General features: G+C 38.3%; 1 protein-coding gene across 1 annotated transcript; it reads left to right on the top strand.

Annotated features, from left to right (window-relative positions):
* The first annotated feature begins 6,827 nt into the window (after window positions 1–6,827).
* Window positions 6,828–12,362, top strand: gpr185b (G protein-coupled receptor 185 b). The gene is made up of 3 exons (XM_065248665.1): window positions 6,828–7,203; window positions 7,290–7,347; window positions 8,071–12,362. Exon 3 carries the CDS (start codon window positions 8,073–8,075, stop codon window positions 9,069–9,071), a length of 999 nt encoding a protein of 332 aa, XP_065104737.1. The 5' UTR covers window positions 6,828–7,203; window positions 7,290–7,347; window positions 8,071–8,072; the 3' UTR covers window positions 9,072–12,362.
* Window positions 12,363–27,190: the final 14,828 nt, after the last annotated feature.

The raw sequence follows: 27,190 nt of genomic DNA, 5'->3' as shown, positions 1-27,190 counted from the left end.
GTCATTAGACCCAGCGGAATTAAATACAATTCCCATATCAATGAGGTAAAATTAAGATGATAGTAATATAGCACGTGTTTATTTCACCAGGTAAGTTATCAATAAAGCTATGCGTATTATTAAGTTGTTTCCAATAAACTAAAACTGCGCCACCTAAAACGTAGTGTAAACGTGAACTCATGTCTATTAATATATAGCCCCAAACTCAGAAACGACTGAGAAATACATTGTTTTTGGGTGTAGCTTTTTGCTGCCACCCAGCGGTGCACATTAATTTACACTTTAAAGGACAAGTTCGGTATTTTAGACTTAAAGCCCTGTTTTCAGATTGTTTATGGTCAAATAGAATGGTTTTGACTGAAATTTCGACATTTTCGGCTGCCCTGAGAATTTTCGCGTGTTTGTGTTTCAGCTCAGACCTCTACAATGGGTTTATAGGTGCACTGGAACAATCCTTCCTAAAATGCATTAAACTTTCGTTTACAAAGACGTGAAACTCACCGAGTGGTCAGGGGTGTTCACTGATATGCTCACACAAAAATCGCTGCAAAAGATGCTTTCCAACAGCTGTTTTAGCATTCGTTGTTAACTTGTGGACCTATTTCCCCAAACGCCTCACACCCGTACATTCTTCCGCTTAGAGCTTGAATAATAAACACTCCAGCCCAGGTGGTGGCGCTAATCCGCCTTTGCCAATTGCAAGAATAGAAACAAAGTTCCCGGCGCGGAGTAATACCGTACCTCACAGGACGTCTAATACAGTCAATGGAGTTGGTAAAAACTACGATAAAACCTGTTGGAATGCGTCTTTTGGAGCGATTTTTGTGTGAGCATACCAGTGAACACCCCTGACCACTCGGTGAGTTTCACGTCTTTGTAAACGAAAGTTTAATGCATTTTAGGAAGGATTGTTCCAGTGCACCTATAAACCCATTGTAGAGGTCTGAGCTGAAACACAAACACGCGAAAATTCTCAGGGCAGCCGAAAATGTCGAAATTTCAGTCAAAACCATTCTATTTGACCATAAACAATCTGAAAACAGGGCTTTAAGTCTAAAATACCGAACTTGTCCTTTAAATGCCATTTCCCAATTACAATGATCAAGGTCACTCTGTTCTTCACATCCCATTCAAGTCACATTCACATTCATCTGATAACCAAAAAAAAATCTAAAGCTTGGATGCAAACGCATTAAAAAGATAGATAGATAGATAGATAGATAGATAGATAGATAGATAGATAGATAGATAGATATTAATCCCCATTGGGGAAACTGTTTTGCACGAGCAGCCAAACATAACCAAACAATACATAAAAATAAGTAGGATTTACAATCTACAGCAATACACAAAATATGCACTGTATATGTACAACAAAAAGTGATGAGAGCTTTATGAAGCTTTAAAAAGCTGTGCAGAATTGATGTGTGCATATTTAAGAAATGTTTTGATTTAAATAAATAAAATTTGTCATAGGAATCCCAAAAACCCTTCGGGGATCAATATAGTCTGCCTGTATTACTAAGTCTACATATATTTCAACAAAATTAAATTCACTTAAAGGGACACTTCACCCATTTGCATAAAGCTTTGTATAGTTAGAACCCCAGTCATGTTTTTGAATGGTCATGCATAATTTTCTCAGTTGCCACTGAGACAGGAGAAATACAGATTTCAGTGTTGCACTTCCTTCTTTCAATGATGTAAAAATCATCATTTTGCATCATTGAAAGAAGGAAGTCCAATATCTTTGTTGAGGGAGTGAGACTACAAACACCTCTTTTCTCGGTCAAATAGTCACCAAATTCTAAATGTATGTTACATTTGGACTACAAATATGAGACACTTTCAATAAAGATTCATGTTTCTACGGGTAAAATGCTCCTTTAATGAGTATGTGTCACTGTTTATACACAAACTGGTTCATGCAAAACAATCCCTCCGCCGTTTGTCGGTTGCCATGAGAACACTCCGCTGAGATGAAGTTGAGCATCAGTGAGCTGAGATCAATTTAGAAACAATCGAAAGGGAATACTTGGGAAAATGTCAAGGGTGGGCATAATATATTTCAAAACAAACAAACAAACAAGCAATCAGGCAGGCAGATGGACGGATTGATAGACACACAAACAGACAGTTAGACAGATACACTCTGTGTTTATCCAAAACATGTTTCTTCTGTCTGTCTGTTTCACTTAATATAATTTTATTCACTGCCATGCCAGATAATGCAACACTGTCTCTTTGATCTTCCGTGAAAGAAATTGATTGTAAATACAGCCCATCCCATTTCTCTTTGTGTATGGGTGTGTACTTGATACCAGTGTTTACATATCTAAGCTTGTTGAAGTTCTCTGTTACACATGCATGCATACTTTTTGGGTCCTTTTTAGGCATTGTCTTTGCAAGGTGGACATGAATAAATATTTAAAATGTGGGGATTACTCTCTGAGAGGAACTGAATAGTAATCATGCAAATGTGAACTACTGGAGTAGGACTGTAATTGTTACAGCACCACACAGGGAAAGTGTGGAAACAGAAACTGCTAATTGGTTCAGCAGTTGAGAAATATTATCTAAATATCAGTGAATCATTTACAACAATCCCAGTGGGCTCCTCAACAAAGTGAACAACAGTCATCTCCCAGTTTCACTGACTACAAATGAGCTTAACCATTAGTAATGTTCAAATAAAATTGAGATGAAGAGGGCTGACTATCATCAGATTGTCCTCATGCATCTTCACACAGTCCATAAATATATAAGTGCACAAACAGCTGCTGTCTCCCTTTTAGGGCTAATATAAAATGACATGATCATATCAGTCAGAGAAGCTGCGGGTATAGCTGCAGCATGGGAAAGTCTATATGAAGCGGATGCTAATGCTTGTGACACCCTTGAGATTACTCTTTCACACATGGGCACCTGCTGCACACTCAAGTCAGCTGAACACCCACTGGGCATGAGTAAACTGCTGCAGACTAATCCCATGTTGAGTCATTGAGTAAGCGAGCGAGAGATCTTGACAAAAGTGAGAGAGATCGGAGAGTAGTAAGAAAGTAAAAGAGAGAGAAAGAAGTGATAAATGATCAACAGTGCCTTTAGGTGTTATGGCATTTTTAGATAGAAGAAGTGACTAGGACCAACAGCATTATCAGCATGTACACACAAAGCCCCCCTAACCTAAAAAATGCCCTTTTAAATGTGTTTCTAGCAGAAAATGAGTCGCCAGTGAGTGTGCAGAAACATCGTGTAATAATGCAAACCCATCTATTCTTCTTTGTGTAATCGCTTAAAACCGCAACATTCACACAAAACAGGCTATTGAGTAGGGCTGGGCAAAAAATAATCGATTTTTCGATTAATCGTTTTTTAAAACGTGGTCGATTCAGAATCGATTCTCAAAGAGCAGAATCGATTTTTTTTCCCCCATATTTTTTGTGCAAACATTGAACGTAAGATTAACATTAATCAAATTACTAGTCTTCTTCACTAGATGTCACCCTCTTTTTTGCCTTGCGCGATGTTTCCAAGGAGCCTGTCATTCTTTCATTGAGTGCTTAAAATGGCGATTTTAGGGGGTTCATCGACGTTGATGCTACCTTCACATAAAAGGTAAGAGTTATTTTAGATTTTGCAAGCAAGACGACAAGGTTAGTGTTGTGGCTTTTAATTTCTTTTTATTAATTACCCACTTGTAAACTAATGTTCACTTATGTTATTTTTTATTAATATAGTATTTGTATTAAATCTATATTCATTGAGTTGAATCAAGAATCGAGTATAAAAACCAACACGAGAATCGAAATCGAAAATTGAACCGAGAATCGAAATCGAATCGATTTGATAGCTTGTGAATCGAAATTGAATCGATCTGGAACATCTGAATCGATACCCAGCCCTACTATTGAGTATCCCCTATCAATGTGATGTCATATTGATTACGCCCAACCCATGACAGGTCACAGACTCTGCCTTATGAGCACGTAGTTTGCACGCATATTTTGATGTAGTGCAAAGCACATGTGCAAACGCTCTACCCCCTACTTTGCATACGGCAAGGGTGTCCAATCCTGCTCCTGGAGGGCCGGTGTCTCTTCAGAGTTTTATTCCAACCCTAATCAAACACACCTGATCCAGCTTATCAAGATCTTACTAGGCAGACTAGATACTTTGAGGCAGGTGTGTTGAGGGAAGTTTTAGCTAAACTCTGCAGGACACCGGCCCTTTAGGACTGACTTTGGACACCCCTGGCATACGGAAGGGGAGCAGAAGCTTTCTTTGCATTTCATCATCGTATAATTTAAGATCTGTGGTATATTTTGAGCTGAAACTTTACTGACACATTCTGGGGATACTAGAGACTATTTTTATATTGCTTAAACACCTAGGTTAGGGGCCCTTTAAGGGTAAAGGTGTCTTTCATACAATGTGAAAATTAAATCCACATCTTTGAGTTTCCTGTCTGCATGATATAGTCTCTCACTTTTCACAGAGATCAGAAAGAATGAAAATAAGCCATGAGTATTCAGTGAACCAGGGGTAAGTGATAGTATGTGTGATAAAAACAGGTCAAGGCTCTGTCTCTCAGACTATCACCTATCTAATAACATGATCTGACAGATCCTGACCATATTGGAAACCCCTGCAGCATGTGTGTCTGTAAAAAGTTGGGAAATTACTTAAAAATTGCTTAAACTGGCAACACCTAAAAATTCTGTTTATTCAACTTGATCCACTTTTTACAGTGTACTAAGATAATAACATTTACTATATAAAATTACATTTTTATTTCATACTGTATCTCTAAACATATCACATTGAATTGACACTATTAGACAAAGAGCTAGATGCCTATTTAAACCCAATTAGGCTTCAAGGTAAAGAGTGTACAGTAGAGGTAAAGCTACAGTAGCTTTCATGAGATGCTCAGCAGTGTAATTTAGACATAAAGCAGAGTGCTGCATTAAAGAACTGCTTTCCCGGGACAGCAAAAACTGAAATGGAATAAGTTGGAAAATCACAGTGAATAAAAACTTCATACGGAGAGTGTTTAAGCTGTTCCTGTCAAACAGGTGGTAAACAGAAGAACAGTGGCTTGCTTGTGGCAAGTAAATACACTGGATGAGACAGTTACATGCACACACATACAGTATCTCACAACAGCATCTGCTGACAGGCGAGTTCCAGCGTTTGGAAAGCGTCAGCAGGTTTTCGCACACTGGACGCGAGTTCAGTAATAGTCTTCTCGGCTGAGAGGGATTGCAATGCATTTGTTCATCAATATAGCATCGTATGACAACTTAAATTGACAGGCACTTGTTTATTGTGATGACCCAATAGAGAGTGAATGGAACTTGGCTACAGTTGTTTACACACACTGTAGTACTAAAGAGAGTCAATGGACTACAACAAAACATACAGGCTTTAAGACTGTATTTTATAGACATTTAAATATGTGAAAATATCAAAAGTGTAAGAATGAATTGACTTATTTGTAGAATATGCATTGACATAGTGTAAACCACACATTTTTAAAAGAGGACATATCATGAAAATCAGACTTTTTCCATGTTTAAGTGCTATAATTGGGTCTCCAGTGTTTTTATCAACCAAGAAAATGTGAAAAAGAACAACCCACTAACTTAGTTTTGGTCAATCATTCTCTGCAAGCATGTGAAAAAGTAGGTCATTGAAATTTGACTCCCCTTGTGATGTCAGATGGGGATCTTATTATAATAATACCGCCCCTATTTCCAGCATTGCCCTTTAGTGCAGAGTTCAGCTCATTTTCATTTTAAAGGACACACACAAAAATCTTCAAAGTGGCAATTTTAACATGCTATAATAAATTATCTGGAATTTTGAGATGGAACTTCACATAAGTACTCTGGGGACACCATAGAGTTATTTTACATCTTAAAAAAGTCTTGTGAAATATCCCCTTTAACTACAAGCACTGTAGTATGTGAATGTATGTGGATATGATAATTTAGAAATTGTGTGCTTGTGAGACGTGTGGTTTTCAGAGAATTGCTGTAACAGTGGACTTGCAGAATCAAGGATTCATAGTTGAGTAAGGTGGCGGAGTGCAGATGATGTAATAGCATTCCCACAATGCTCTGCAGAGAAGATGAATGGGGGAGTGAAAGTGAAGGTGATTGGTGGGAGCTCCCATCAATGGAAAGCCATTGCAGGTTCAATGCTCTGTCAATGCTAAACCAATATTGGGGCTTTTAATAATTTTGATAAGGTATGCATAAGATTGTCTGACAGGAATAATGAAATTGAACGGCATAACTTCAAACAGCCCAATGCACCCAATCTTTATTTTTATCACACAAACAAAACCAAGTGATTGTCTGTTTGACCTTTTTAGTTTACTTTATGTTCTGCTTAGTTAATTTGGCAAAAATGCAGTCATATCATCTGCAATGTTTTCTAAATAAAGCAAGATTCAGTAAAATGCGACTTTCTAAAAATAAACAGCCTTGTAAACACTTCGACTGCTGCGTGTTAAGAGTATTTGATATTGCCCTCAGTGAGAGAATTGCGCGAGACTCGGATACTATTTAACATATATAATAAATATAAGCATATTAGACTAATATATATATATATATTATAACAACCTAATATAATGTATATTCCGCATGATTTTTTACGTATCCTATATTAGATCTAGCATATCTTACGTCACATCACGCAAAAAGACAAGTAGCTCAGAAAAAGAAATTTAAAACCACGACTTAAAAGCGCCCTGACTTTGTTTGAGTGGTACAGTTTGATGTGTTTGTGAGGCAAAAAAGAAAGAAAATGTAATGTTTTGCGCGGCAGCAGTGGCGACCTTGCGTCCGGTGGAATGATACTGTACAGTGCGTCAGGTACCATAAGACGCATTATTCTCCCGCGCTTTATAGTTAGAGTCGTGTCTGGATGTGTTGTTAATTGTGATGGATTGTTAATATTCCGTCCACAGATTCTCTGATTCACAGACTCGATCATGACTGTTGTGAGGACTCTTGACGTCAGAGGAGAGAATCATCGGTGAGGTCCAATGGGGGGAATATGAAGCGAGGCAGAGGTATCGTCCTACCAACAGTACTAGCCATGCTAACCGACGAGCACCTCGCCTTTCTAGAGGACTTAACCCGCCAAAGATGATGATTCAAGTCAACTACGTGGAAGGAAGATAGAGAGGAGGTCGGGCATTTGAGTTTTTATTTTATGTTGTTCTTCGTCTTGCTCCTCCATCTCTCCTCTTATCTCCATCTCCTCTCGTATGACAGGCACGGACTGCGCTCGAGCTTGGGAGAGAAAAAGACATTGCAGCTTCATGGCACTGAGGTACCGTTTGCTGATGCGCACTCACGTTTTTTGAAAATACCCTCAGATAAATGTGTTTTTAATTTCTTTTGATTGTTTTTAATTGCCGGCGGTGTTATTAACAGAATTGCAGGAGGCTTGACCTCCCCAAGTCCTTTGCCGTCTTTTTTTGGCCGGTTTATATATAGTGGGGTCGGTGGGGAAAATTTATGAATGAAAATCCATTGCGTTGAGTGAAATGGGTTCACGTCTATGGCGTCAGGCAATAGAGCATCATTGTGGATTCTGGAAGCATACACGCCATGCTTTCATAAGAGAAGCGTGCACTGAGGTGGCGCGTCTTATTTTTAGACAATTACTAAAAATAGAAACAAAGTGAAGTGAGTGCTTTTGTTGGGACAGCGGGAAAAAACTACAGTGCACATTTATAGCTCATTTTGGTGCAGATTTCGTTTTTTTAAAGTCTTTTTTTGAAATAATATTTATTGCGTTATTTTCTGATTTACCATTAATATTTTGATTTAACAATCAAATTAGCTATGAACAATACAAATGTGTAAATAAAAAGTCGATCCACTGTTTTAAAGAGATAGGAATAATTAGGTTTGGGGGCTGAAGGCATATGTTTTTTGACAAATATCCTATTTTCACTGCCTTTGCACTGACACACACATTCTCTCTTATCTTCACTACCGCACCCCTCTCTCTCTCTCTCTCTCTTTCACCCCCTCCCTCCACCATCAGCTATGATTCACTCTCTTGCAGCAGCAATGAGCAACCAACTTCAAAACACCTCTTCCCTCTCCACGGCGGGCACGTGGAATCTCCTGGACGTGCGGAACTCATCACCGGTGCAAACGGCAGAGCTGCAGCCCCTCACCGTTAGCCCGTGGGACATTGCGCTGTGCGTGACGGGCACGCTCATCTCCTGTGAGAATGCAATCGTGATTGCCATCCTATTTTACACGCCCACACTGAGAGCTCCTATGTTCATTCTAATAGGAAGTCTTGCGTTTGCAGACCTGCTTGCCGGACTTGGCCTCATTCTCAACTTTGTCTTCATCTATATGCTGAACAATGAGTTTGTGACTCTGTTCTCTGTCGGCATGCTGATCGCCGCCTTCTCCGCATCAGTGCTCAACATCTTGGCCATCACAGTGGATCGCTACTTGTCCCTCTACAATGCTCTGACATACCACACAGAGCGCACCGTGACCTACACCTATGTGATGGTGGTGGTCATTTGGCTGGTGTGCATCGTCCTGGGCCTGCTGCCAGTGCTCGGTTGGAACTGCCTACAAGATGAGGCCAGCTGCAGTGTTTGTAGGCCAGTCACCAAGAACAACGCTGTGGCGCTCGCTGTGACATTCTTGCTGGTGTTTGCCCTCATGATGCAGCTTTACCTGCAGATCTGTAAGATCGCCTTCCGCCACGCGCAGCAAATCGCTGTTCAGCACCAGTTTATGGCCATTTCCACTACGAAAGGTGTTTCCACACTCTCAGTCATCCTCTGCTCATTTGCCGCATGCTGGATGCCCTTCGCCATGTACTCCATTGTGGCGGACTCCAGCTACCCAATGATCTACACGTATGCAACGGTGCTGCCAGCGACATGTAATTCGGTCATAAACCCAATCATATATGCTTACAGAAACCCAGACATCCAGAAATCCCTGTGGCTTGCCTGCTGCGGTTGTGTACCGTCCAACTTCTCCTTGCGGCCAAGGACATCAAGCGATGTATAGGTTGGACTAAGTAAGAGTTATGTCTATCTTATAATCAGTTTGTACTGTGTCAGTGTTAATGATAAGATGTCTTTCCAGACATATGTTGCTGGTTGTGCATTAGGTGTTGAGGTTACGTACGTCCATGATGTCAACCTGCACTGTACAATTAGATGTCTTCAATGCATAGAACAACTCTGTGCAACAGTAATATCAAATTGCATCAAAAATAACTTCCGTAATAAAATCGGTAAGAGGTAACAAGAGCCCAAGTGACGCAAATCGTAAACTTCAAAATCAAATATACTTATATATATTTATATATAAAATTAGCATTAACAATGAAAATGATAATGAGACCAAGTCTGATTTGGGTGAGGAAAGCTGTAATTTATGGATAGCTTTCACGTTCACATTTTATGGAGTTCTTTCAGGACCATGGACAGCACACACTGTCCATGGTGCTGTCCTTAAACGTTTCTTAAATATGGTTTACTTAAAAATTTATAAATTACAAAGAAAACCGATAAAATTATTCTGATGTCGGTCCCTATCCAGTTTTACAAAATAAAATTACTTATTTTGCTAACTATAAGAGGCACTAGAAAAAAGTCAAACGTCTGAAGATTTGCTGCCATGAAGTAGTGTAACGCATATTTTATTGCATTTTTGCTTATCTGAACTCACGTCCCACATGCAATTTGCGTGCTCCAGCGCACGTCTTTGTGCGAGACGCTGAGTTAATAAAGGTTTGCGCACAAAATAAGATGTCAGCCAAGACGCTTTAAATACGACCTCAGGCAACATCTTTATTGCGTTATTGTTATTGCGTTATTTAGCAAAAGGCCATTTTGGACGGGAAGGCTTAAATAAGACACTGCAGGACCCGTATAGTGAAATGATTTGAGCGATTATCAGACAGAATTAAGTGTGCAGACTGTACAATTAGTCAGTTAGACCAGAGATCAATGTCAGGGTCGGCTTGTGTGTAAAGAGATCTAGGCACAAGCCTATTAGAAGATCAGATAACTAAGCCAAAATGGAATGGGGACATAGGTTCATTGAAGACCGAAATTAAGATCGAATTATAACAGCTAATGTAAATTGCCTTCAAGTCATTACCAGAAACAGTCAATTTGATTCTTTTTAAAGCTTTACAACCAAAAAACATACAAAATGGCGCAAACATACAGCACTAAAAGATACATTGATTTTTTATAAGCATATATTTGTGGAACTTGAAATGTGACTATAACAAAGCCTTGAGTTTTAAGGGGGATACAAATGTCGCTGCTGTTTTTGACAAGCCCTCATTTGCGAGCAAAGAATCTTCATTTTGGCCTTACCTTTTCTCTTTTGCAATAATGAATCAACGTGTACCGTTCAATGATAGAGCTACAATCACAATGAGGCCATCAACAGAGCTAATTCTACTTCCTGACTTGAAAAAGATAGAAGAGACTGAGACCAAGTTAGCGAGACCAGGGTGTTTCTCTTTGAAGCTCTTTAAATCAACTGTACTGTTTTATAAGATTTCTCATTGTTGTACTCACAGTATTTAAAGTTGGCCTTGAGAGCCCACGCGGGTGATCTCTGACTAACCTCAATACTCATAGTGACCTGTACGAAATCTGATGGACTTTTAAACAGTTGTTTCACAGTCTGGACACTGTGGAGCAACTGTCCATGTTTGTTCCGTGCGTATGCGAGAGAGCCTGAACCATTTGTTTATATACCACTCACTTATGTCAGGAGTGAGGTTCAGTGACCTGTCACACTGTGCCCACCCAAAAATATAACCTACCCCACGTGGAACTTGGCAAATATCGACATTTTTTTGCAAATCTCTATTGTTATGTAACGTATCTCTACTACGATGTATTCAATGGGATGCCATAGATTCTTTTTGTTCAGGGGTGTGAGTGGTTATTTTTCTTATGCAATGCTGTATGGAAACATATATTTTTATACACAACAGGGCATGAGTTTTATGATGTTGTTTTGGTGAGTGTGCGTGTGTTCAGTATCTGTATTCTTATCAATGGTTTTCTAAACAAAAACAGAAACAGACAAAAACAAAGTGTTGACGAGGCAGAATGTGCCATAATTTTACTTACCAGTGTCTTATTGATTTTCATGCATTCACCATATCAGTAAAAATGAGGATTTACTGTCACTTTACAATGGTGAAAGCCTGTGTTTCACTCTCTCTCTGGTGTGCTAAATTTGAACATTGCACCTCACTTTGGTTACTGAGAGCAATGAAGTCCTCTCTTTAGTATTCTGTTAGACTGGGAGAGCCCTTTTTGGTGCCAGATTGTAGGCAGATGGTTCACCCCTAGCCTCATGCTCAAAAGTGACCTATCTAATTACTTACTGTATAACACAAATATCATCATAGGATTCAAGAACCCCAGGCACCTATCTTAAGATAAGAGTAAAGTGGATTAAACTTAAACTGACTGCAATCTTCGAGAGCTACAGGGTATTTCGACTGTATTCTTTATTAGCTGCTAAATGAAAATAAGAAAAATCTGGATGACGAAAAGACCAGCATACACCTTTTTGTTACGTCACTGCTGACGTAGAAAAACTGAGAAAGGTCGTCTGAATGACAGCTCGTAACCGCACAGGAGCTCTATTACCACTAAATCTGGCCCTACTAAAAATAACCTTAAAGAGCATGAAATGTTACATTTATCTAGAGTACTTGAAATCCCGTTTCTGGGCCATTAAGCAGAGCTCTGTGTTTTCCATCAACAGCTACATTAAAGTGCGAAGGAGACTTTCCAGAATAAGGGAGGGGAGAGAGTAAAAGAAAAGGAGATTAAGCCTCTGGAAGAGCCTCTGGGTTTATGTAACCACTGCACCCAGATGTAGTCCATTATCAAAATCTGTCTGTGTTTCTGATTCACAAACTAGTCTAGCTGTAGTCTAACCGTTTTACATCTATAGAGCTAAAGGAATGTACTACTTGTATAGGCGCAAACTGTCAGCACAATTATGAGGTCGGTCATAAGTGGACAAATGTGGCCCTTGTGGTCAGATTTTTGGATGGGTGCTCTGAAACTGTGATGTAATGGTGTTTATAATTTGATTTGCATTGTTTCTCTTTGTATTGTGGACTAAAATCTGACATGCACTTTATGAAAGGAACATGCTACACGTTGCAATGTAAGTGTGGAATGTAATCCTTACAAAAATGATTTATTTTTTATTACTGTAAATAAAACAATACAGAGACAAAGAGTGAGATGAAAGGACAAGTGGAAAATACTTTGTCAAATAAAATTGAGCAAACTCAATCATGGACTATGCTTGGTTGGTGTCTTTATTATTGAATGTGTGTACAGTATGATGTGTGAGGGAAAGAAGGCACTTGCACCTGTGCAGGTCTACGTTTGAAGGAGGCTCAGCTTTAAAAGCATTGCGTTTGAATTATTGAGCTGTTCTGTTTTACGTAACGCTCGCTTTTGGGATCACGGTACGTGTGGGATGTGACATCGTGCGGAGCCCACGCTGTGAGGGAATGGGGTACACTGTTAAAATGTCTGTAGACATTACAGTATTACTGCCATGTTTGCCAGTAACCTACTGTAGATTTCAATTGATGTTATTTACTGGCAACAGTTTGTTCACAGTTACATGAATAACCTTAAACATTAACAATTCTTTATCTTTGCAGAATAAAACTAAAATTCTTGTGCAAAACATTATGTGAACCAAAATCTGAAGTAAAAAACATAAAAAGGTTGATGAAGATTCCCAGAAATTCTTATGCTTTGCATAAGGCTGTTAATGTATAGCTTTATTCTGTAAAGACAAAGCCTTTTAAAGTTTAATGTTTATTTAACTTTGGTATTGGAGGATTTTAAATTAATGTAAATAATTATTGGATTCATTTTGATGATGCTTGATGACCAATGGTTGGGTCAAATGGACTAATCTAATCCTAACCTAACCATGGATTTAAACAACCCAGCATTTATTACAATAAAACAATAAATGTTATATTTGGGCACATCATTACAATTGTATATTGGGATGTGTGGTATATTAAACCCAAACATGTTTACAGTGAAAAAATGTATGTGAATAAAAAACCTTGGTGCTTTTTGCTATACAGTAAGTTGCATCTTTTACTGAATACAAAGACATGAAATAACTTTAATTATGTTGGTATAAGAAAAACCAACCACACCAAAACAGCCATAAACTCATAGTTATGATGAACACTATTGCGTCTATCTTTCAGTTTTCTTCAAAACAATCGCATCTTTTAATGACATACAGTAAGCATACTCCGGTACAGATCATAAAGTGTAGTGTGAGTCCAGGTGAGCGGAAAAGTGGGGAGACGGGACAATCATACTCGGTATGGTTCGATGTGGTTAAGTATAATGTGACTACACTCTAAAAGAGCGAGAATCAATGGGGGTTTTAAAGGTGAGTCTTCACCTTCACTATCGACAGGGCTCAAAAATAATGTTAAAGGATGATGTAATCAAATAAAGTTTTATAATTAGTATATTACAATGTAAGCCAACAGTGTGGCTTGATGGAAAAAAACTACAGATTGGTGTGCTAGACCAGACGCTTTATACTGCTTCCCCATATGGCTCTGCACAGATCGATTGGTGTCGCTCTGGACAGTGCAAAGTCAAACACACCTATAGTATGTTTGTTCACCTATGACCTACTAACAACAACCACAAAAATAATTTACTCGGGTGGTGTTAAAAGTACAGTTTGACCGAGTAACCAGGCTCACAGCTTGAATTTGGTAGCTCCTCAGAGATTTTATGAGCAAGGCCAAACTTGGTGCTTTCCATTTCTTATTTGTGCATCTTTGCGTCCATTCCTCGGGACTTAACCCCATGCCCTTGAGGAAGGAAACATGAAAGGGATGCAAGGATGGAGGAATGAAAACAAGTGAAATTGCATATACTTGCTTTCTATAAGTTCATTCTCACATTTCCAAACATCAGGAGAATTCATTTGAAACATTTAACAAAACACTAAAAATGAAGTTAAACATAAGTTCAGTTCACAAGTTATAATTCTTATTAAAATAAGAAGTCAAAACATGTTTAAAATGCTCTAGAATATACTTTAATTGAAGATTCTGCAGTTAAAGGGACACTTTACCCATTTGCATAAAGCTTTGTATAGTTAGAACCCCAGTCATGTTTTTGAATGATCATGCATCATTTTCTCAGTTGTCGCTGAGACAGAAGAAATACAGATTTCAGTGTTGCACTTCCTTCTTTCAATGATGTAAAAATCATCATTTTGCATCATTGAAAGAAGGAAGTCCAATATCTTTGTTGAGGGAGTGAGACTACAAACACCCCTTTTCTCTGTCAAATAGGCACCAAATTCTAAGTGTATGTTACATTTTGACTACAAATATGACACACTTTTAATAAAGATTAATGTTTCTACGGGTGAAATGCTCCTTTAAGTGATTTAGGGATGCACCGATACCGATACTGGTACCACATTTTCTAAAGTACTCATACTCGTTAAAAGTCCCCCGATACCTGGAATCGATACCACGGTCTGAGAAATGTCTATGTTTGAGCGGCGTGTAAGGGGTTAATGCCTCTTGTGTTGTCTAAAGAGGCATAGTTTACAACAAACTGGAAAACTAGTCCTTTTTTTTTTGTTAAATTATATGACTAAAGCTGTTACGTACTCGTATTCCAAAAAAGTGGTATCGGTGCATCCCTAATGAGAATACCCTTCTCACAATTTGTGAGATGGGATACTTTGTAAAGTGTAAAAACTGTGGGTATTTATTGTGTTTTTCTGTGAGACGCAGTTAAAATCAGCTATTAAATAGCCCTTAAACTGTATTAGTCTGGCAGTCAAAGTTACACCACACCGGACTTCTCAATGCTTTTGAATGATTAGCTGTCTACTTAAGTGCTAATTAGACAAACGCAAGGACATTTCTTAGTAAAATGACTGTGTGAGTTAGTTAAAAAAAACCTGACATCTAAGATTCATGTTAGGGCTTTTCACACTGCGCTTAAAGGATTAGTCCAATTTCTAAAATAAAAAAATCCAGATAATTTACTCAACACCATGTCATCCAAAATGTTGATGTCTTTCTTTGTTCACTCGAGAAGAAATTATGTTTTTTGAGGAAAACATTCCAGGATTTTTCTCATTTTAATGGACTTTAATGGACCCCAACACTTAACAGTTAACTTAACACTTAACAGTTTTTTTTACGGAGTTTCAAAGGACTCTAAACGATTCCAAACGAGGCATAAGGGTCTTATCTAGAGAAACGATTGTCATTTTTAACCACAACTTCTCGTCTATCTCCGGTCCTGTGATGCACCAGCACGACCTCACGTAAAACGTCATCACGTCAAGAGGTCACGGATGATGTATGCGAAACTACACCCCAGTGTTTACAAGTGTGAAGAAAGAGGACCGTTCCGACGTTGTTGTATGTCCAATGATACTAATTGATGTCTTTGTGTCAGTTTATTGTTTACAATGGTCCGCAAATGTGCGTTTCATATATGTAACACGTGACCATTCCAAGTCACTACGCAATTATGTGAGGTCGCGCTGGCACGTCACAGGACTGGAGATAGACGAGAAGTTGTGGTTTAAAAGGGCATATTTTGCGAAAAATGACAATCGTTTCGCTAGATAAGACCCTTTTGCCTCGTTTGGGATCATTTAGAGTACTTTGAAACTCTGTTGAAACTGCAATTTTAAGTAAGCAATAAGCTACGAGAGGCATTAAGCTACGAGACGCTTCGCGTCGTGCCTAACAAGGCCCTTCAGCCGTTACTTATTCACGATACAGCACTTGCCTCAAGTACCTTATTGCTTTTATAAAACGGTTACCACACAATATTAAAGTAAAAAAAAATATTAGTGCAACTTTCATGAAGTTAAATCAATAAAAAGCATTCCTTCCGCTAGAAAAAATAGTCCCTGACCATGAACAAAAATGTGTTCCAATGTGTAATATGCATGAAAGCTCAAATAAAAACAACAAACCGATACGTGAGGTTGCTAAGGTTGTTGCTAAGGGCGCAGTGATAAACAGAACTGTTAGGTGAAGCGGTCATAGCAGTGTTTTATCGTGAATAAGAATCAGAATCAAGGATTGGAACTAACCGTTTTAGAAACTGCATTAAAACTGTTACGTATTGGAGTCCATTAAAGTCCATTCAAATAAGAAAAATCCTAGAATGTTTTCCTTAAAAAATAATTTCTTCTCAACTGAACAAAAAGAAAGACATCAACATTTTGAATGACATGGTGGTGAATAAATTATCTGGATTTTTTAAAGAAAATTAACTAATCCTTTAACCATAGGTTATCTTCTTCTAAACCCCACTTTTGACCCTAGGTTAAGGATCATTGCACACTTGTAATTTAGAAGCGGGCTTATCCCTGAAATTAACCCAGGGTTAAAATAAGAGACACAAATGAGATTTCTATATGAGTCGTCATTGCTATATGAGGGAAAAGCAACATGTGCTGCAGCTGATAGCTTAAATGTGACGTTCAGAGTTCTGTTCTGAGTTTGTACCGTTTTATTTTTTAGTATGTTCACTTCGATTGTCAAAAAAAATTTATTTTGCGTTAGTATCTTGACTTTTTGTCATTGAAATTAATTTTCTATTTGTGTTTTGCATTTGTTATTAATAAGGCATAGATAATACCATAGACTGTAAAAAAAGATGGACGTAGTGTCCGTGACGTTTCTGAAGAACGTTTTTGAAGCTTAAGGGGCCAATCACACAAAACGCGTTCATGGCAGTAGCAGGCGCCTTTTTTGAATATCATCCTATGGGCAGTGAGTGTATGCACGCTGTTTATGTGCGCCGAACGCCTTGCGTTTTTTGCCACCGGTCGCAGCACGCATTTTTTGAAGGAACGCTGAACATGGAAAAGCAGCCGACGTAATTCGCTTCTTTCCATTGTCCAATCGAATGATGTGAGAGGCGGGCCTTACATTGTGGTGAGGGAAGTTTGCAGTTGCTTTGAAGAACCGGACTCTACTCGTTCACTCTCTCCTGCGTGTTTGTGCACCTCTTACCCTCAAACAAGGTCAGAGCAAGCACCCTCTTTTTAAAGTTTCTGCTAATATGACTGTCAACAGCAAAAGAGCGCTCACTCTTCAATATTTGATTGACAAGACAGCTGACTAGGTGGTTGCCTAGCAATATTAAAAACCGTGTCGCACTGCTCTTTTTTAAAAAAGGCAGTGCGTCGCACCTTGTGTTTCCAAGCGTTTAAAGCACATTTGGTGTGATTAGCCCCTAAAGTAGGCATTGCCTGGCGTTACCATTTTGGCAGGGCGTCAATGCGCTTCATTTGCGGATATCCGAAAATGGGTAAAGAGGCGGGATGTGGGTGAGACTGAGGTGACTGGTTGCTGAAACCATGCCCGCCTAGCTCGACTTTAGTGACGGCAGTGCCTGTTCAACAGTCACTCAAGTGGCCACGCCCTTTATTATGTAGAACTTTAAGCCTTAATATAATTTAAACGGATGAGTAACAAAAAAATTCACCCCCCTTACAGTTTTCATGAAACACAAAATAAGCTATACAGACCAAAAACACTTTTTGTACCAGGCTGTAAACACATTATTTTCTACTGTAAAGTTGGCCATTTTAACATGGGGGTCTATGAGAATTGACTCGCTTTTGGAGCCTGCCTCTAGTGGCCAGTCGATGAATTGCAGTTTAAATAACTTCCGTATTTACTTCATCAGAGAGATCGGAAGGTTGCCCATCGCAAAATACTAGGGATGCACCAGCCAGATTTTTTGGGTTTGGCCGAATACCGAATCCACGGTTTAAGATTCGGCCGAAACCAAATACCGAATCCTACTCGCATCCTTATTCCATTAACACAGTAAAACACATTAATGAAGTAAACAACGTCCACACAGCAGTATATTTTTCATTTTATTTGATTTTAACTGTAAAAAAAAAGGATAGGCAACATTATGCCAGGATGACAAGTGGGAAAAACTATTTTGACAATTACCATAAGCCTATGCATAATAAAAGCGATGCGGTGTGATGCGCTAGTTTTTTCCAGGTGCGTCCACGAAATGTGAGCCGCCCCTAAGGCTCACTGAAAAAAAATGCTTATCTCCACGTCAGCACCCAATGTGGGTAATCAACGGCTGTGTCACGTCGACCAGCGTAGCGCAAGCCTAGGGTTCGGTTCAGTGGAAAAACAATCTAAGAATCCAAATCCTGGATTCGGTGCATCCCTACAAAATACAAGTTTTTTCTGTTCTAACATTTGGTTTGTATAACCACAGATGATATCTTCGTTAGTACTGATGATAACAATTATATAAAATTCATAAGTGTATCAACAACAGATGAATAGCACTGTTATCAGTGCAATTTCTATCTAAAACTAGTGGTAATGCAGATACAGGGTAGCAGTGTAGAAGTTGTTATACTTTCCAGTGAGTCCAGTGCTGTAAAGATTATGACACAGCAGTGGTGGCTAGAAGTTCTGTCCTCCCGTCTTTCAAAATATACTTTCATACGCTTACATTTCATTATGGTATTGGGCGATTCCACAGTTTTGGTTCTCATGGGGTGTAATGAACAATATAGATTGTATAATACCCAGTTGTTGTCATTTTTTATTTTTAGTTCACGGTTTTGTTTAAGATAGATGTAAGAAAAAATCAAGTTAATTTTATCCCACTAAGCATTGGCATTATTGTGTAATGAGACTTTATTTTATTTCCGTCCCCAGAAATTGGGGATGTCAGGGTGAGTAATTTCTTTCACTTCCTTTAATAAAATCCTGAATTTTGTTGCATAACATTTATATTGGTGTGTCTTCTACAAAATACTACTACTAACACTGAAAGTATAATTTCCTTAATCCACCACTTTGCAATGGAAACATTCACTAACGTTCCTAACTCCTTCTGTCCAAACAGTTATCAACGTTATATGAATCTAAAGGAAACAGAGATATCATTTTTCCATGTAATTATATCAGTAGCAAAATTATAAAAACATCTTGTGTGGGTTAAATTCTGATATGTGTTGCTAAATGATAAATTGTTAATAAATCAGGATAAAACAGGGGCAGAGAGTTTCTGTCAAAAAATCTTAAAGGAGCATTTCACCCGTAGAAACATTAATCTTTATTAAAAGTGTGTCATATTTGTAGTCAAAATGTAACATACATTTAGAATTTGGTGCCTATTTGACCGAGAAAAGGGGTGTTTGTAGTCTTACTCCCTCAACAAAGACATTGCACTTCCTTCTTTCAATGATGCAAAATGATGATTTTTACATCATTGAAAGAAGGAAGTGCAACACTGAAATCTGTATTTCTCCAGTCTCAGTGGCAACTGAGGAAATCATGCACGACCATTCAAAAACATGACTGGGGTTCTATCTATACAAAGCTTAATGCAAATGGGTGAAGTGTCCCTTTAACGTTCGAACATTTTATTCTGACGCTAAAAGTGGGAGGAAGAGTTGACACGATTTCACGGATTTCGACAAATGTGGGTAAGTTTGTGGTTTCTGTCCAAAAATTACGAATATTTAAATGTTACGAGCGTTCTAAACTTTGGTTAAGTAAACATTAATTAGGATCATTGTGATGAGAAAGGATAAAAGAGTGTGCTAGTCGGATCATTGCTAGTGGTTTCGGACCGAAAGCGGTGTCGTGTTCATCTTGAAAGAGCATTCATGGTGGTTACATTTTGACAGATTCTGCACATCAAAGCTCTGTTTGATGGCAACTAGAGCAGAGGTCCTCAACTACCGGGTAGCGACCCAGTACCGGGTCATGGACAAGTTGCCACCGGCTTGCAAGAACGTCCTGAAAAAATGTGTATAATAGCCACATAATACTCGGGTATTTTGTCCTTTAAAAGCCGACTTCAAATAACATTGATCATTTCTACAGAGCCACGGTCTCTCTTTTTCTCGGTCTCTCTCTTTCTGTCCCTATCAGCGCATCAGCGATCACATTGCTGTCATTAGAGTTTGAGCATATTCTAAAACACAATCGCTCAAAGAATTGCAGAGGTATGACTTTATGAATCATTTGCAAATGTACCTTGCAAAAAATGTCAAAACGTGAAGACATTCAACGCAAATGACTGAAAAGTAATTTCAGAATTATCCAGCGATTGAGGCACCAACATCAAAATAAACTCTTTTACTGCAGTAATAATATATAATATAGCAACACTTTTAACGTAGGTTTGAAAGGAATGTGTCAATGATCTTCCAAATCATATTGTAAACGGGAGTCGCTGTGCCTCCACGACCAGTGTTACATACATCAACTCAACTTTGATCAAAGTTTACTAGTTTACCACTGCCAAATGTATCCAGCCTTTCACACAGCTGTATCCAAGGTTCTCTTAGTTAGGACGTTAACCCGAGAACAACTCCTCCTCTGTGAAGATTGATTTTGCAGTCTCTGTAGTGAGCCCTAAACTGTGCAGTACATGTGGAGTATAAGTTATGTAAAGTAAACAAGCATCAACAAAATTAGCTGTGTTATTTTGGCTGTTTTGGCAACCAATGTTCCTGCATATCATAGCGCTCTATGACTGGCGGAAGTAGTCCAGCATCCTGAGATTTAACGGAAATAATGTCAAGCGCCGCCGTGCATAGAGCCCATTAAGTGCGTTTCCATCAAGTTGTTCGAATGACTGACGTATTGGTAACCTAGTAACCAACAGTAAACAAAACAATGTACGCGTGGTAAATGGAGACAGAACTCCATGTAGTCACGATGGGGCAGGTTATTCCTTCATTAGCAGTGCAGCTTTTTACAGTAGCGCCTCACTGCAGAACACGACATCCAGGGGGCGGGGTTGGATTTAGATCCAGGGGCGGAGCTGGATCCCGATCCAGAGATCCCATTGGTCGCCAGTTTTACCACAAGACACGTCATACACGTGTTGCTGCGTTACCATTTCCGCATTTAGTCGTAACTAAATTAAGTTATTATTTTGACATAATAACTAACTTCACTTATGACTACAATAAAAGTAGTGCCTTTATGGTGAAATGTAAGTTTTTTGCTATAATGTTTTGGAGTAAAACATTTCGGGTAAGCCTACTACGAGTAATCTTACCACATGCAGTTTAAGACCTATTAATGGATACAGTATTAATATGCATAATTATTAAGATATATAGGCTATGGCATGTTATTTAGAAATTAATAAATTGAATGTTTATCTTGTATGGACTTTGAACTTGTTTTAACGTCTTTGCTTACAGCCATTAGGAAACAGGTTTACTTTTTTTTAAATTTGCTAATAAAAGATATCAAATAAATAAGTTTATATATTTACTCGTATAGGAATAGCTGTGTAATAAGTGGGATAATGTACAAATAAATCCCTTCAGTGATATCAAACTGTCGGGAACGTGTCCTTACCTCCCCTTACACCTAACTGTGATACTTTCTAAATTATGAATCTTTCTCAACTATATTATTAATCAAACGTACACTTAAATTGATAAGAGCAAACGTTGGTGACCACAGGTTGCAACTAATTGCGGGCTGCAACAACGCAAATATACTGGTTCATTTGGCGGAACAAAGTATATAAAGTGGGAGGAGTTGGATCTAGATCCAACCCCGCCCCCTGGATGTTGTGTTCCGCAGTGAGGACCATCTCGCTTTTTACCAAACTGAATGCTGTGCACAGAAATGCAGCATTTTTGATGAAGGCAACATTGCGACGCCGACGACATCGAGGCTCATATATGGTAAAGACAACAACAGCATAAGAGTCAGTCACGTGGGTTTAATCAGAATTAATTCGACAAATGCGTTTTGTGAAGTTGAAATGTGAAGGTGAGACACCGCTGATATATGTAAACTTATTTTAAATTTAAGATTTTTACAAAAGATGTAGTCCTATTCCTATATGAAATAAATATCACTCGGTACAAACACAAATAGCACTGCTTTAATTAAATTTTTGTGTGGCATTAATAGCCTACTTACAATCGTTCGTCTGACATTTTTCAATCTCACTTAATTCACGACCTCACCAGCTGGGTTTCCATCCAAACGTGAATCTTTCAAAATTCGCAAAAAAACAAAGAAATGCGAATTAGGTGCGTTTCCATCAAGTTGCTTGGGCGAATGACAGTACCTAGTAACCAACAGTAAACAAAACAGTGTACGCGTGGTGTGGAGACAGAACTGCGTGTAGTCACGATGGGGCACGTTATTAATGTATTTACCGTACAGCTTGTAATTGCCAAACTGAATGCTGTGCATAGAAGAAGGAGTGCAGCATTTTTGATGAAGACACTAGCAGACATATTGCGACAACGTCGAGTACCATTTGCAAACAGAGATGAGGTTTTTTTGTGGGCGGAGCCCAACTGGTGGCAGTGTTGCCAGATAGTTGATGGTTTCCAGCCCCAAACTGTTCCGAAACCCGCCCAAACGCACAAAAACCGCCCATTATTTAAATTAACATTTTGGTTTAATTTGATCAGCATTTAGTTTATTTTTACTTCCACAATTAATGCACCGTACTATAGCTATAGCGACACAAGAACAAAACCACATACTAACATGACATAACTTGTTCACAACAGCTACATTATGCCCCCTCGACCACACGCACAATGTACTTTTACAGCGTATATTTAAGTGGTTTTATGATTCAAATACCCAATTCGTTAATAACAATTTCAACAATTTTTATCTATTTATATTATTATTAATAATGTATTTTTACTCCTGATAAATAGGTGTGTGTGAGAGAGAGAGATCGTAAATAGCCTTACCTTATGCAGTAAATGCAGAACAATAATAGGCTGTTGGTTGAACTTGCAAGGATGCTGAAGAACACTATTAACATCTGAACTTTTCAGAACTATGTACAGTCTGGCTGAAGTTCATGGTGCCTGAATTGACTTAATAACTGCCGAACATTTGGTTTTGTTCACCTGAAATGCTCCGATAATTCATCCACTGCTCAACCACATGTAATTGATGTCCGTTTCTCAATCCGGCTGCAGCCTGCGGAGGTTGCATATACAGAGTGTATACGTCATCAAGCCTGGTTTATTTTAGTTAACTGACCATTACATTCGCAAGTTATAAGCATATTTCAACAATTTACTATTAACTAAGAATAAAAGTCAACTTTATAATTGTTCATATTCTGAAACAAGACAGTTTTGTTGACGTAAATGCGACCTCCGGAGGCTGCAGCATTCGCATTGAGACACGGCCGATGTGTGACAAGCAATGTATACGTTGCATTCCAGAGTCCGTGTTGCAGAAATTTTGTTGTGCTATTTTCCGATTTTAAAAGGCATTATCCATTGCTTCAGGCCCGGGTCACTCTCCCACTCATATCTGTAACTTTTTATACATTTTCCCACTTCGACATCTTGATTTCCCGCTGAGACTGAGATAGCTGGCTGGCTGCTATCACTTGTGATTGGCTAAACGCGGACTCGTCATCGGCCTGGAGTCAACACAAACACATGCAGTAGGCGTGTGTTTAGTAACGTCAGATGAAATACATGCACACTTGGGTTTTTTGTTAAATAATTAGCCTATAAAAATGCACGTTTCAAACCCGCCATACTGATCAAAAACCAGCCCAATTTTTGCACACCCGCCCAAGCCATTTTTTACCCGCACAATCAAATTCAAAACCGCCGAATTGGGCGGGAACCCGCCCAATCTGGCAACACTGACTGGTGGCAAAAAGTGACTGCTCTGCAATATCGGGGTAAAGTGTTTTAGCATTAAACTGTGATTTTTATGGATCCGGTGCTCTGTCGAAGTCTTTCCCCTATGTTTATCTTTAATGATATGTTTCTTATAGCGTTTTTACCACGTTACGTTTATTTTTTAGATAAATTAAAAGTTTAGATGGCTTGGCTACTGATATGTGGGCATGATGTAGCCGATGTAATGTATATGTATTGTTCTTTATTGGTAAATCAATTATTTTTAAAGCATAAATCGCTAAAGTACATATAAGAGCAATACTCTCATGTATTTTATATAATATTATTTATTAAATATTTAATAATTTTCCTGTTTTCTATTATTTCTTTCTTATATTTATAGCCTATGTGTTTGCTCTAAAACTATTATAAATCTATTATGTTTACATACAAATTAATTTTTATATATTATAACTATATATTTATAACACTTTACACCGTGTGTGTGCGTGTGTGTGTGTGTGTGTGTGTGTATGTGGTTGCTTTTGTGTAGGCTACCTGGTAATTATCACGTTGTGGGGACCAATTGTCCCCACAAAGATAGGAATAGTAGTGTTTTTGTGACCTTGTGGGGACATTTTGAGGTCCCCATGAGGAAACAAGCTTATAAATCAAACAAAATGATGTTTCTTGAAAATGTGAAGTAGGAGAAAGGTTCCTGGTTGGGGTTAGGGAATGGGGTAGGTAAGGGGAATAGAATATACAGTTTGTATGGTATAAAATGCATTACGTCTATGGAATGTCCCCACAAAACATGGAAACCAGAATGTGTGTGTGTGCTTGCGCGTTATATTTATTAAGTAGCCTAACATCATAATTTTAGAACAAACAGGAAGAACACATAGGCTAAGATATAAGGTAAAAAGAAGTAATAGAAAACGCAATGCAATACTTCAAAATGCGCAAAAAAAATCATGGTGATGGAAACATGGCTAATGTGAGGATGAGACAGCGCTGATTAAATATTAAAACTTATTTTTGATTTAAGATTTTACAAAAAGATGTAGGCTTATATGAAACAAATATCACTCAGTACAAGCGCAAATAACACTGCTGGATTTAAATTAATATTAATAATAACGTGGATCTAACGTATCATATGAAGTAGGGGTTGAACCAACAAGGTCGACAAGTCGACCTTAAAGCAAAGTCACGGCGCTTTAAGCTTGACGTCAACTAGTCGCATTAATCACTATACTTTTTTGATTTATGGTTGCATTGTTAACGTTAAGTTGCAATATATGATTTGTATAACTTTTAAATTTAAATTGCAACATAAGCTAATCAGCATCTGTATTAATGTTCTGCTAATACATTGTGGCATGTTGCAAAGCAGTCCCATCTCTTGTGTTTTGTATGATTGACATCAACAACTTGTCGACGTCAACTCGACTTTGATGTCATAACAGTCGACTTTAAATAATTTGAAGTCGTTCAACCCCTAATATGAATTGAAATTAAATGTGTGTTCGGCATCAATAATTACAATTGTTCATCTGAAATCTACTTTTTTCAATCTCACTTAAATTCACGACCTCACCATCCGTGTCACCAATTCCCCTTGTGTCCAGAATGTGCGTACGCATGGTTCAAAGTTTGCTTACAGGTGCGGACATTCTCCAGTTTGTTTTTTATAGATCACAACCTTTGAACTGGCGTACACACGCTTTATAAATTAGGCCCCTGTTGTTTCAAGCCCATGTCTCTCTTACTGTATGTGGAACTACAGTAAATGAGGCTGTGTATGTTATGACAATTTACATTTTTGGCCAATGTAAGAATTAATTTGATAGATTATATTCAGTAGCATTTTCATGATTTTAGTGGGAAGATATTATTTTATATCTCTCTGTTTAGCCTTATGATTGCAGAATAAAGACATTAATAAAGATGATTCTGAATAAAGATGTAACACCACAATGACACGGAATGTTCCATTTACAGTACATTATGACATCACAATGACCATTGTCTAGTCTCAGGCTTAAGCCCAGACTTGACTTTTCAGTAGGTGTCATACTCAGATTTGCGGTTTAGAATGTAATTTTATGTATTGGTTTAAATTTTTTTCTTCTGATTTTTAAACTATTGTTGCTTGGGATTGGGGTTAAAGTTGTGAAAACCTGTGAAACCAATACATAAAATGACACAATTAAGAGCTTTCGGATGCAGCTGGTGATTATAAACACACCCCATACAGTATGTCCCTCTCTCATATGGTGTTGAGTAGAGAGGTCCAACCACTTCGAGTTAACGTTAAATGTGTTTAAAATTATGACTGATCTGTATGAAGACATTTATTTTGCAATTAAGCAAACTTTTTTTGGGGGGTTATTCCGGAACTGTTCGAAAATGTGTTACTGTATATGACGATTAGCATTGAGCTCAGCTAAATTTGTCACTTCCACAGTCACGACTGAAACGTGTGGTAAAACATCGGTTGTGACATCACTGTTTCAATGTTCACAATTTTAATGGGACGACATTTGCGTCAGTTTTATAAAACGAACGATAGCAGTTTCAGAAACACTCAAAAAATCATAAACTCACCCTATGAATGGTGAACTAATGCGTGTGGAATTGCGCATCCTACTGGTAGTTTCGATGAATCACAACAGATGAACACAAAGAGAGAGGGATGACAGTGAAGGTTTACCCACACGAGCTTGCCCACTCATTCACTCACGCACTATACTGAAAAGCGCGATGAGTCACCGGGCGCGCGCGCGCCCCCGCATGATAAGAGTAAGTGAGTGATAGGTGACAGTTTGACCGCCTCAACAGCACTGAATCACGCAAACACATATACTGTATTGTATCATAATATGACCTCTCAGACATACAGATACTGTTATTCATTTAGACACCTTTACATTTAGTTTGATTTTAAGAATTTCTACACAACTTGTAAAATATTGCCAGTTTATCTTGAAGGCCACCAAATACAGTAAAGGCACCACTCGTGACAGTGAGTTAGAGCATCTGGTGTATGACTACAAGCTCATCTGTTACTGTTTAGCTCCAGTCTCCTGTCGCTACTTAATGTCTCTATCAATTAGATATACACACAAATGTTCAAAAACAGACATAAGCAAGAAAAAGCTGTTTGTGTGACACAACAACTTGTGATTATTTCCTGTATCTTACATAAATAGTGAAATGATGATATAGGAAAAAGGTGAGCGGTAAGGTCAGGAATAGAAAGCTTTCCATGAGGGAGTTTGTTAAATCACTATCTCTCAGGTAATATGATCTTGCATCTGTAAAGTGATAAGATACAATCTATAGTTCAATAGACACAAAGTGTTACAAGAAAAGGATGGACAGACAGTAAGCGTGAAGGGAGATGATGATTATATAATACACAG

Source organism: Paramisgurnus dabryanus, chromosome 2 (assembly GCF_030506205.2).
Source record: "Paramisgurnus dabryanus chromosome 2, PD_genome_1.1, whole genome shotgun sequence".
NCBI lineage: Eukaryota > Metazoa > Chordata > Actinopteri > Cypriniformes > Cobitidae > Paramisgurnus > Paramisgurnus dabryanus.
The sequence above is the reverse complement of the archived record's forward strand: the minus strand, read 5'-3'. Positions and strand labels throughout refer to the sequence as shown.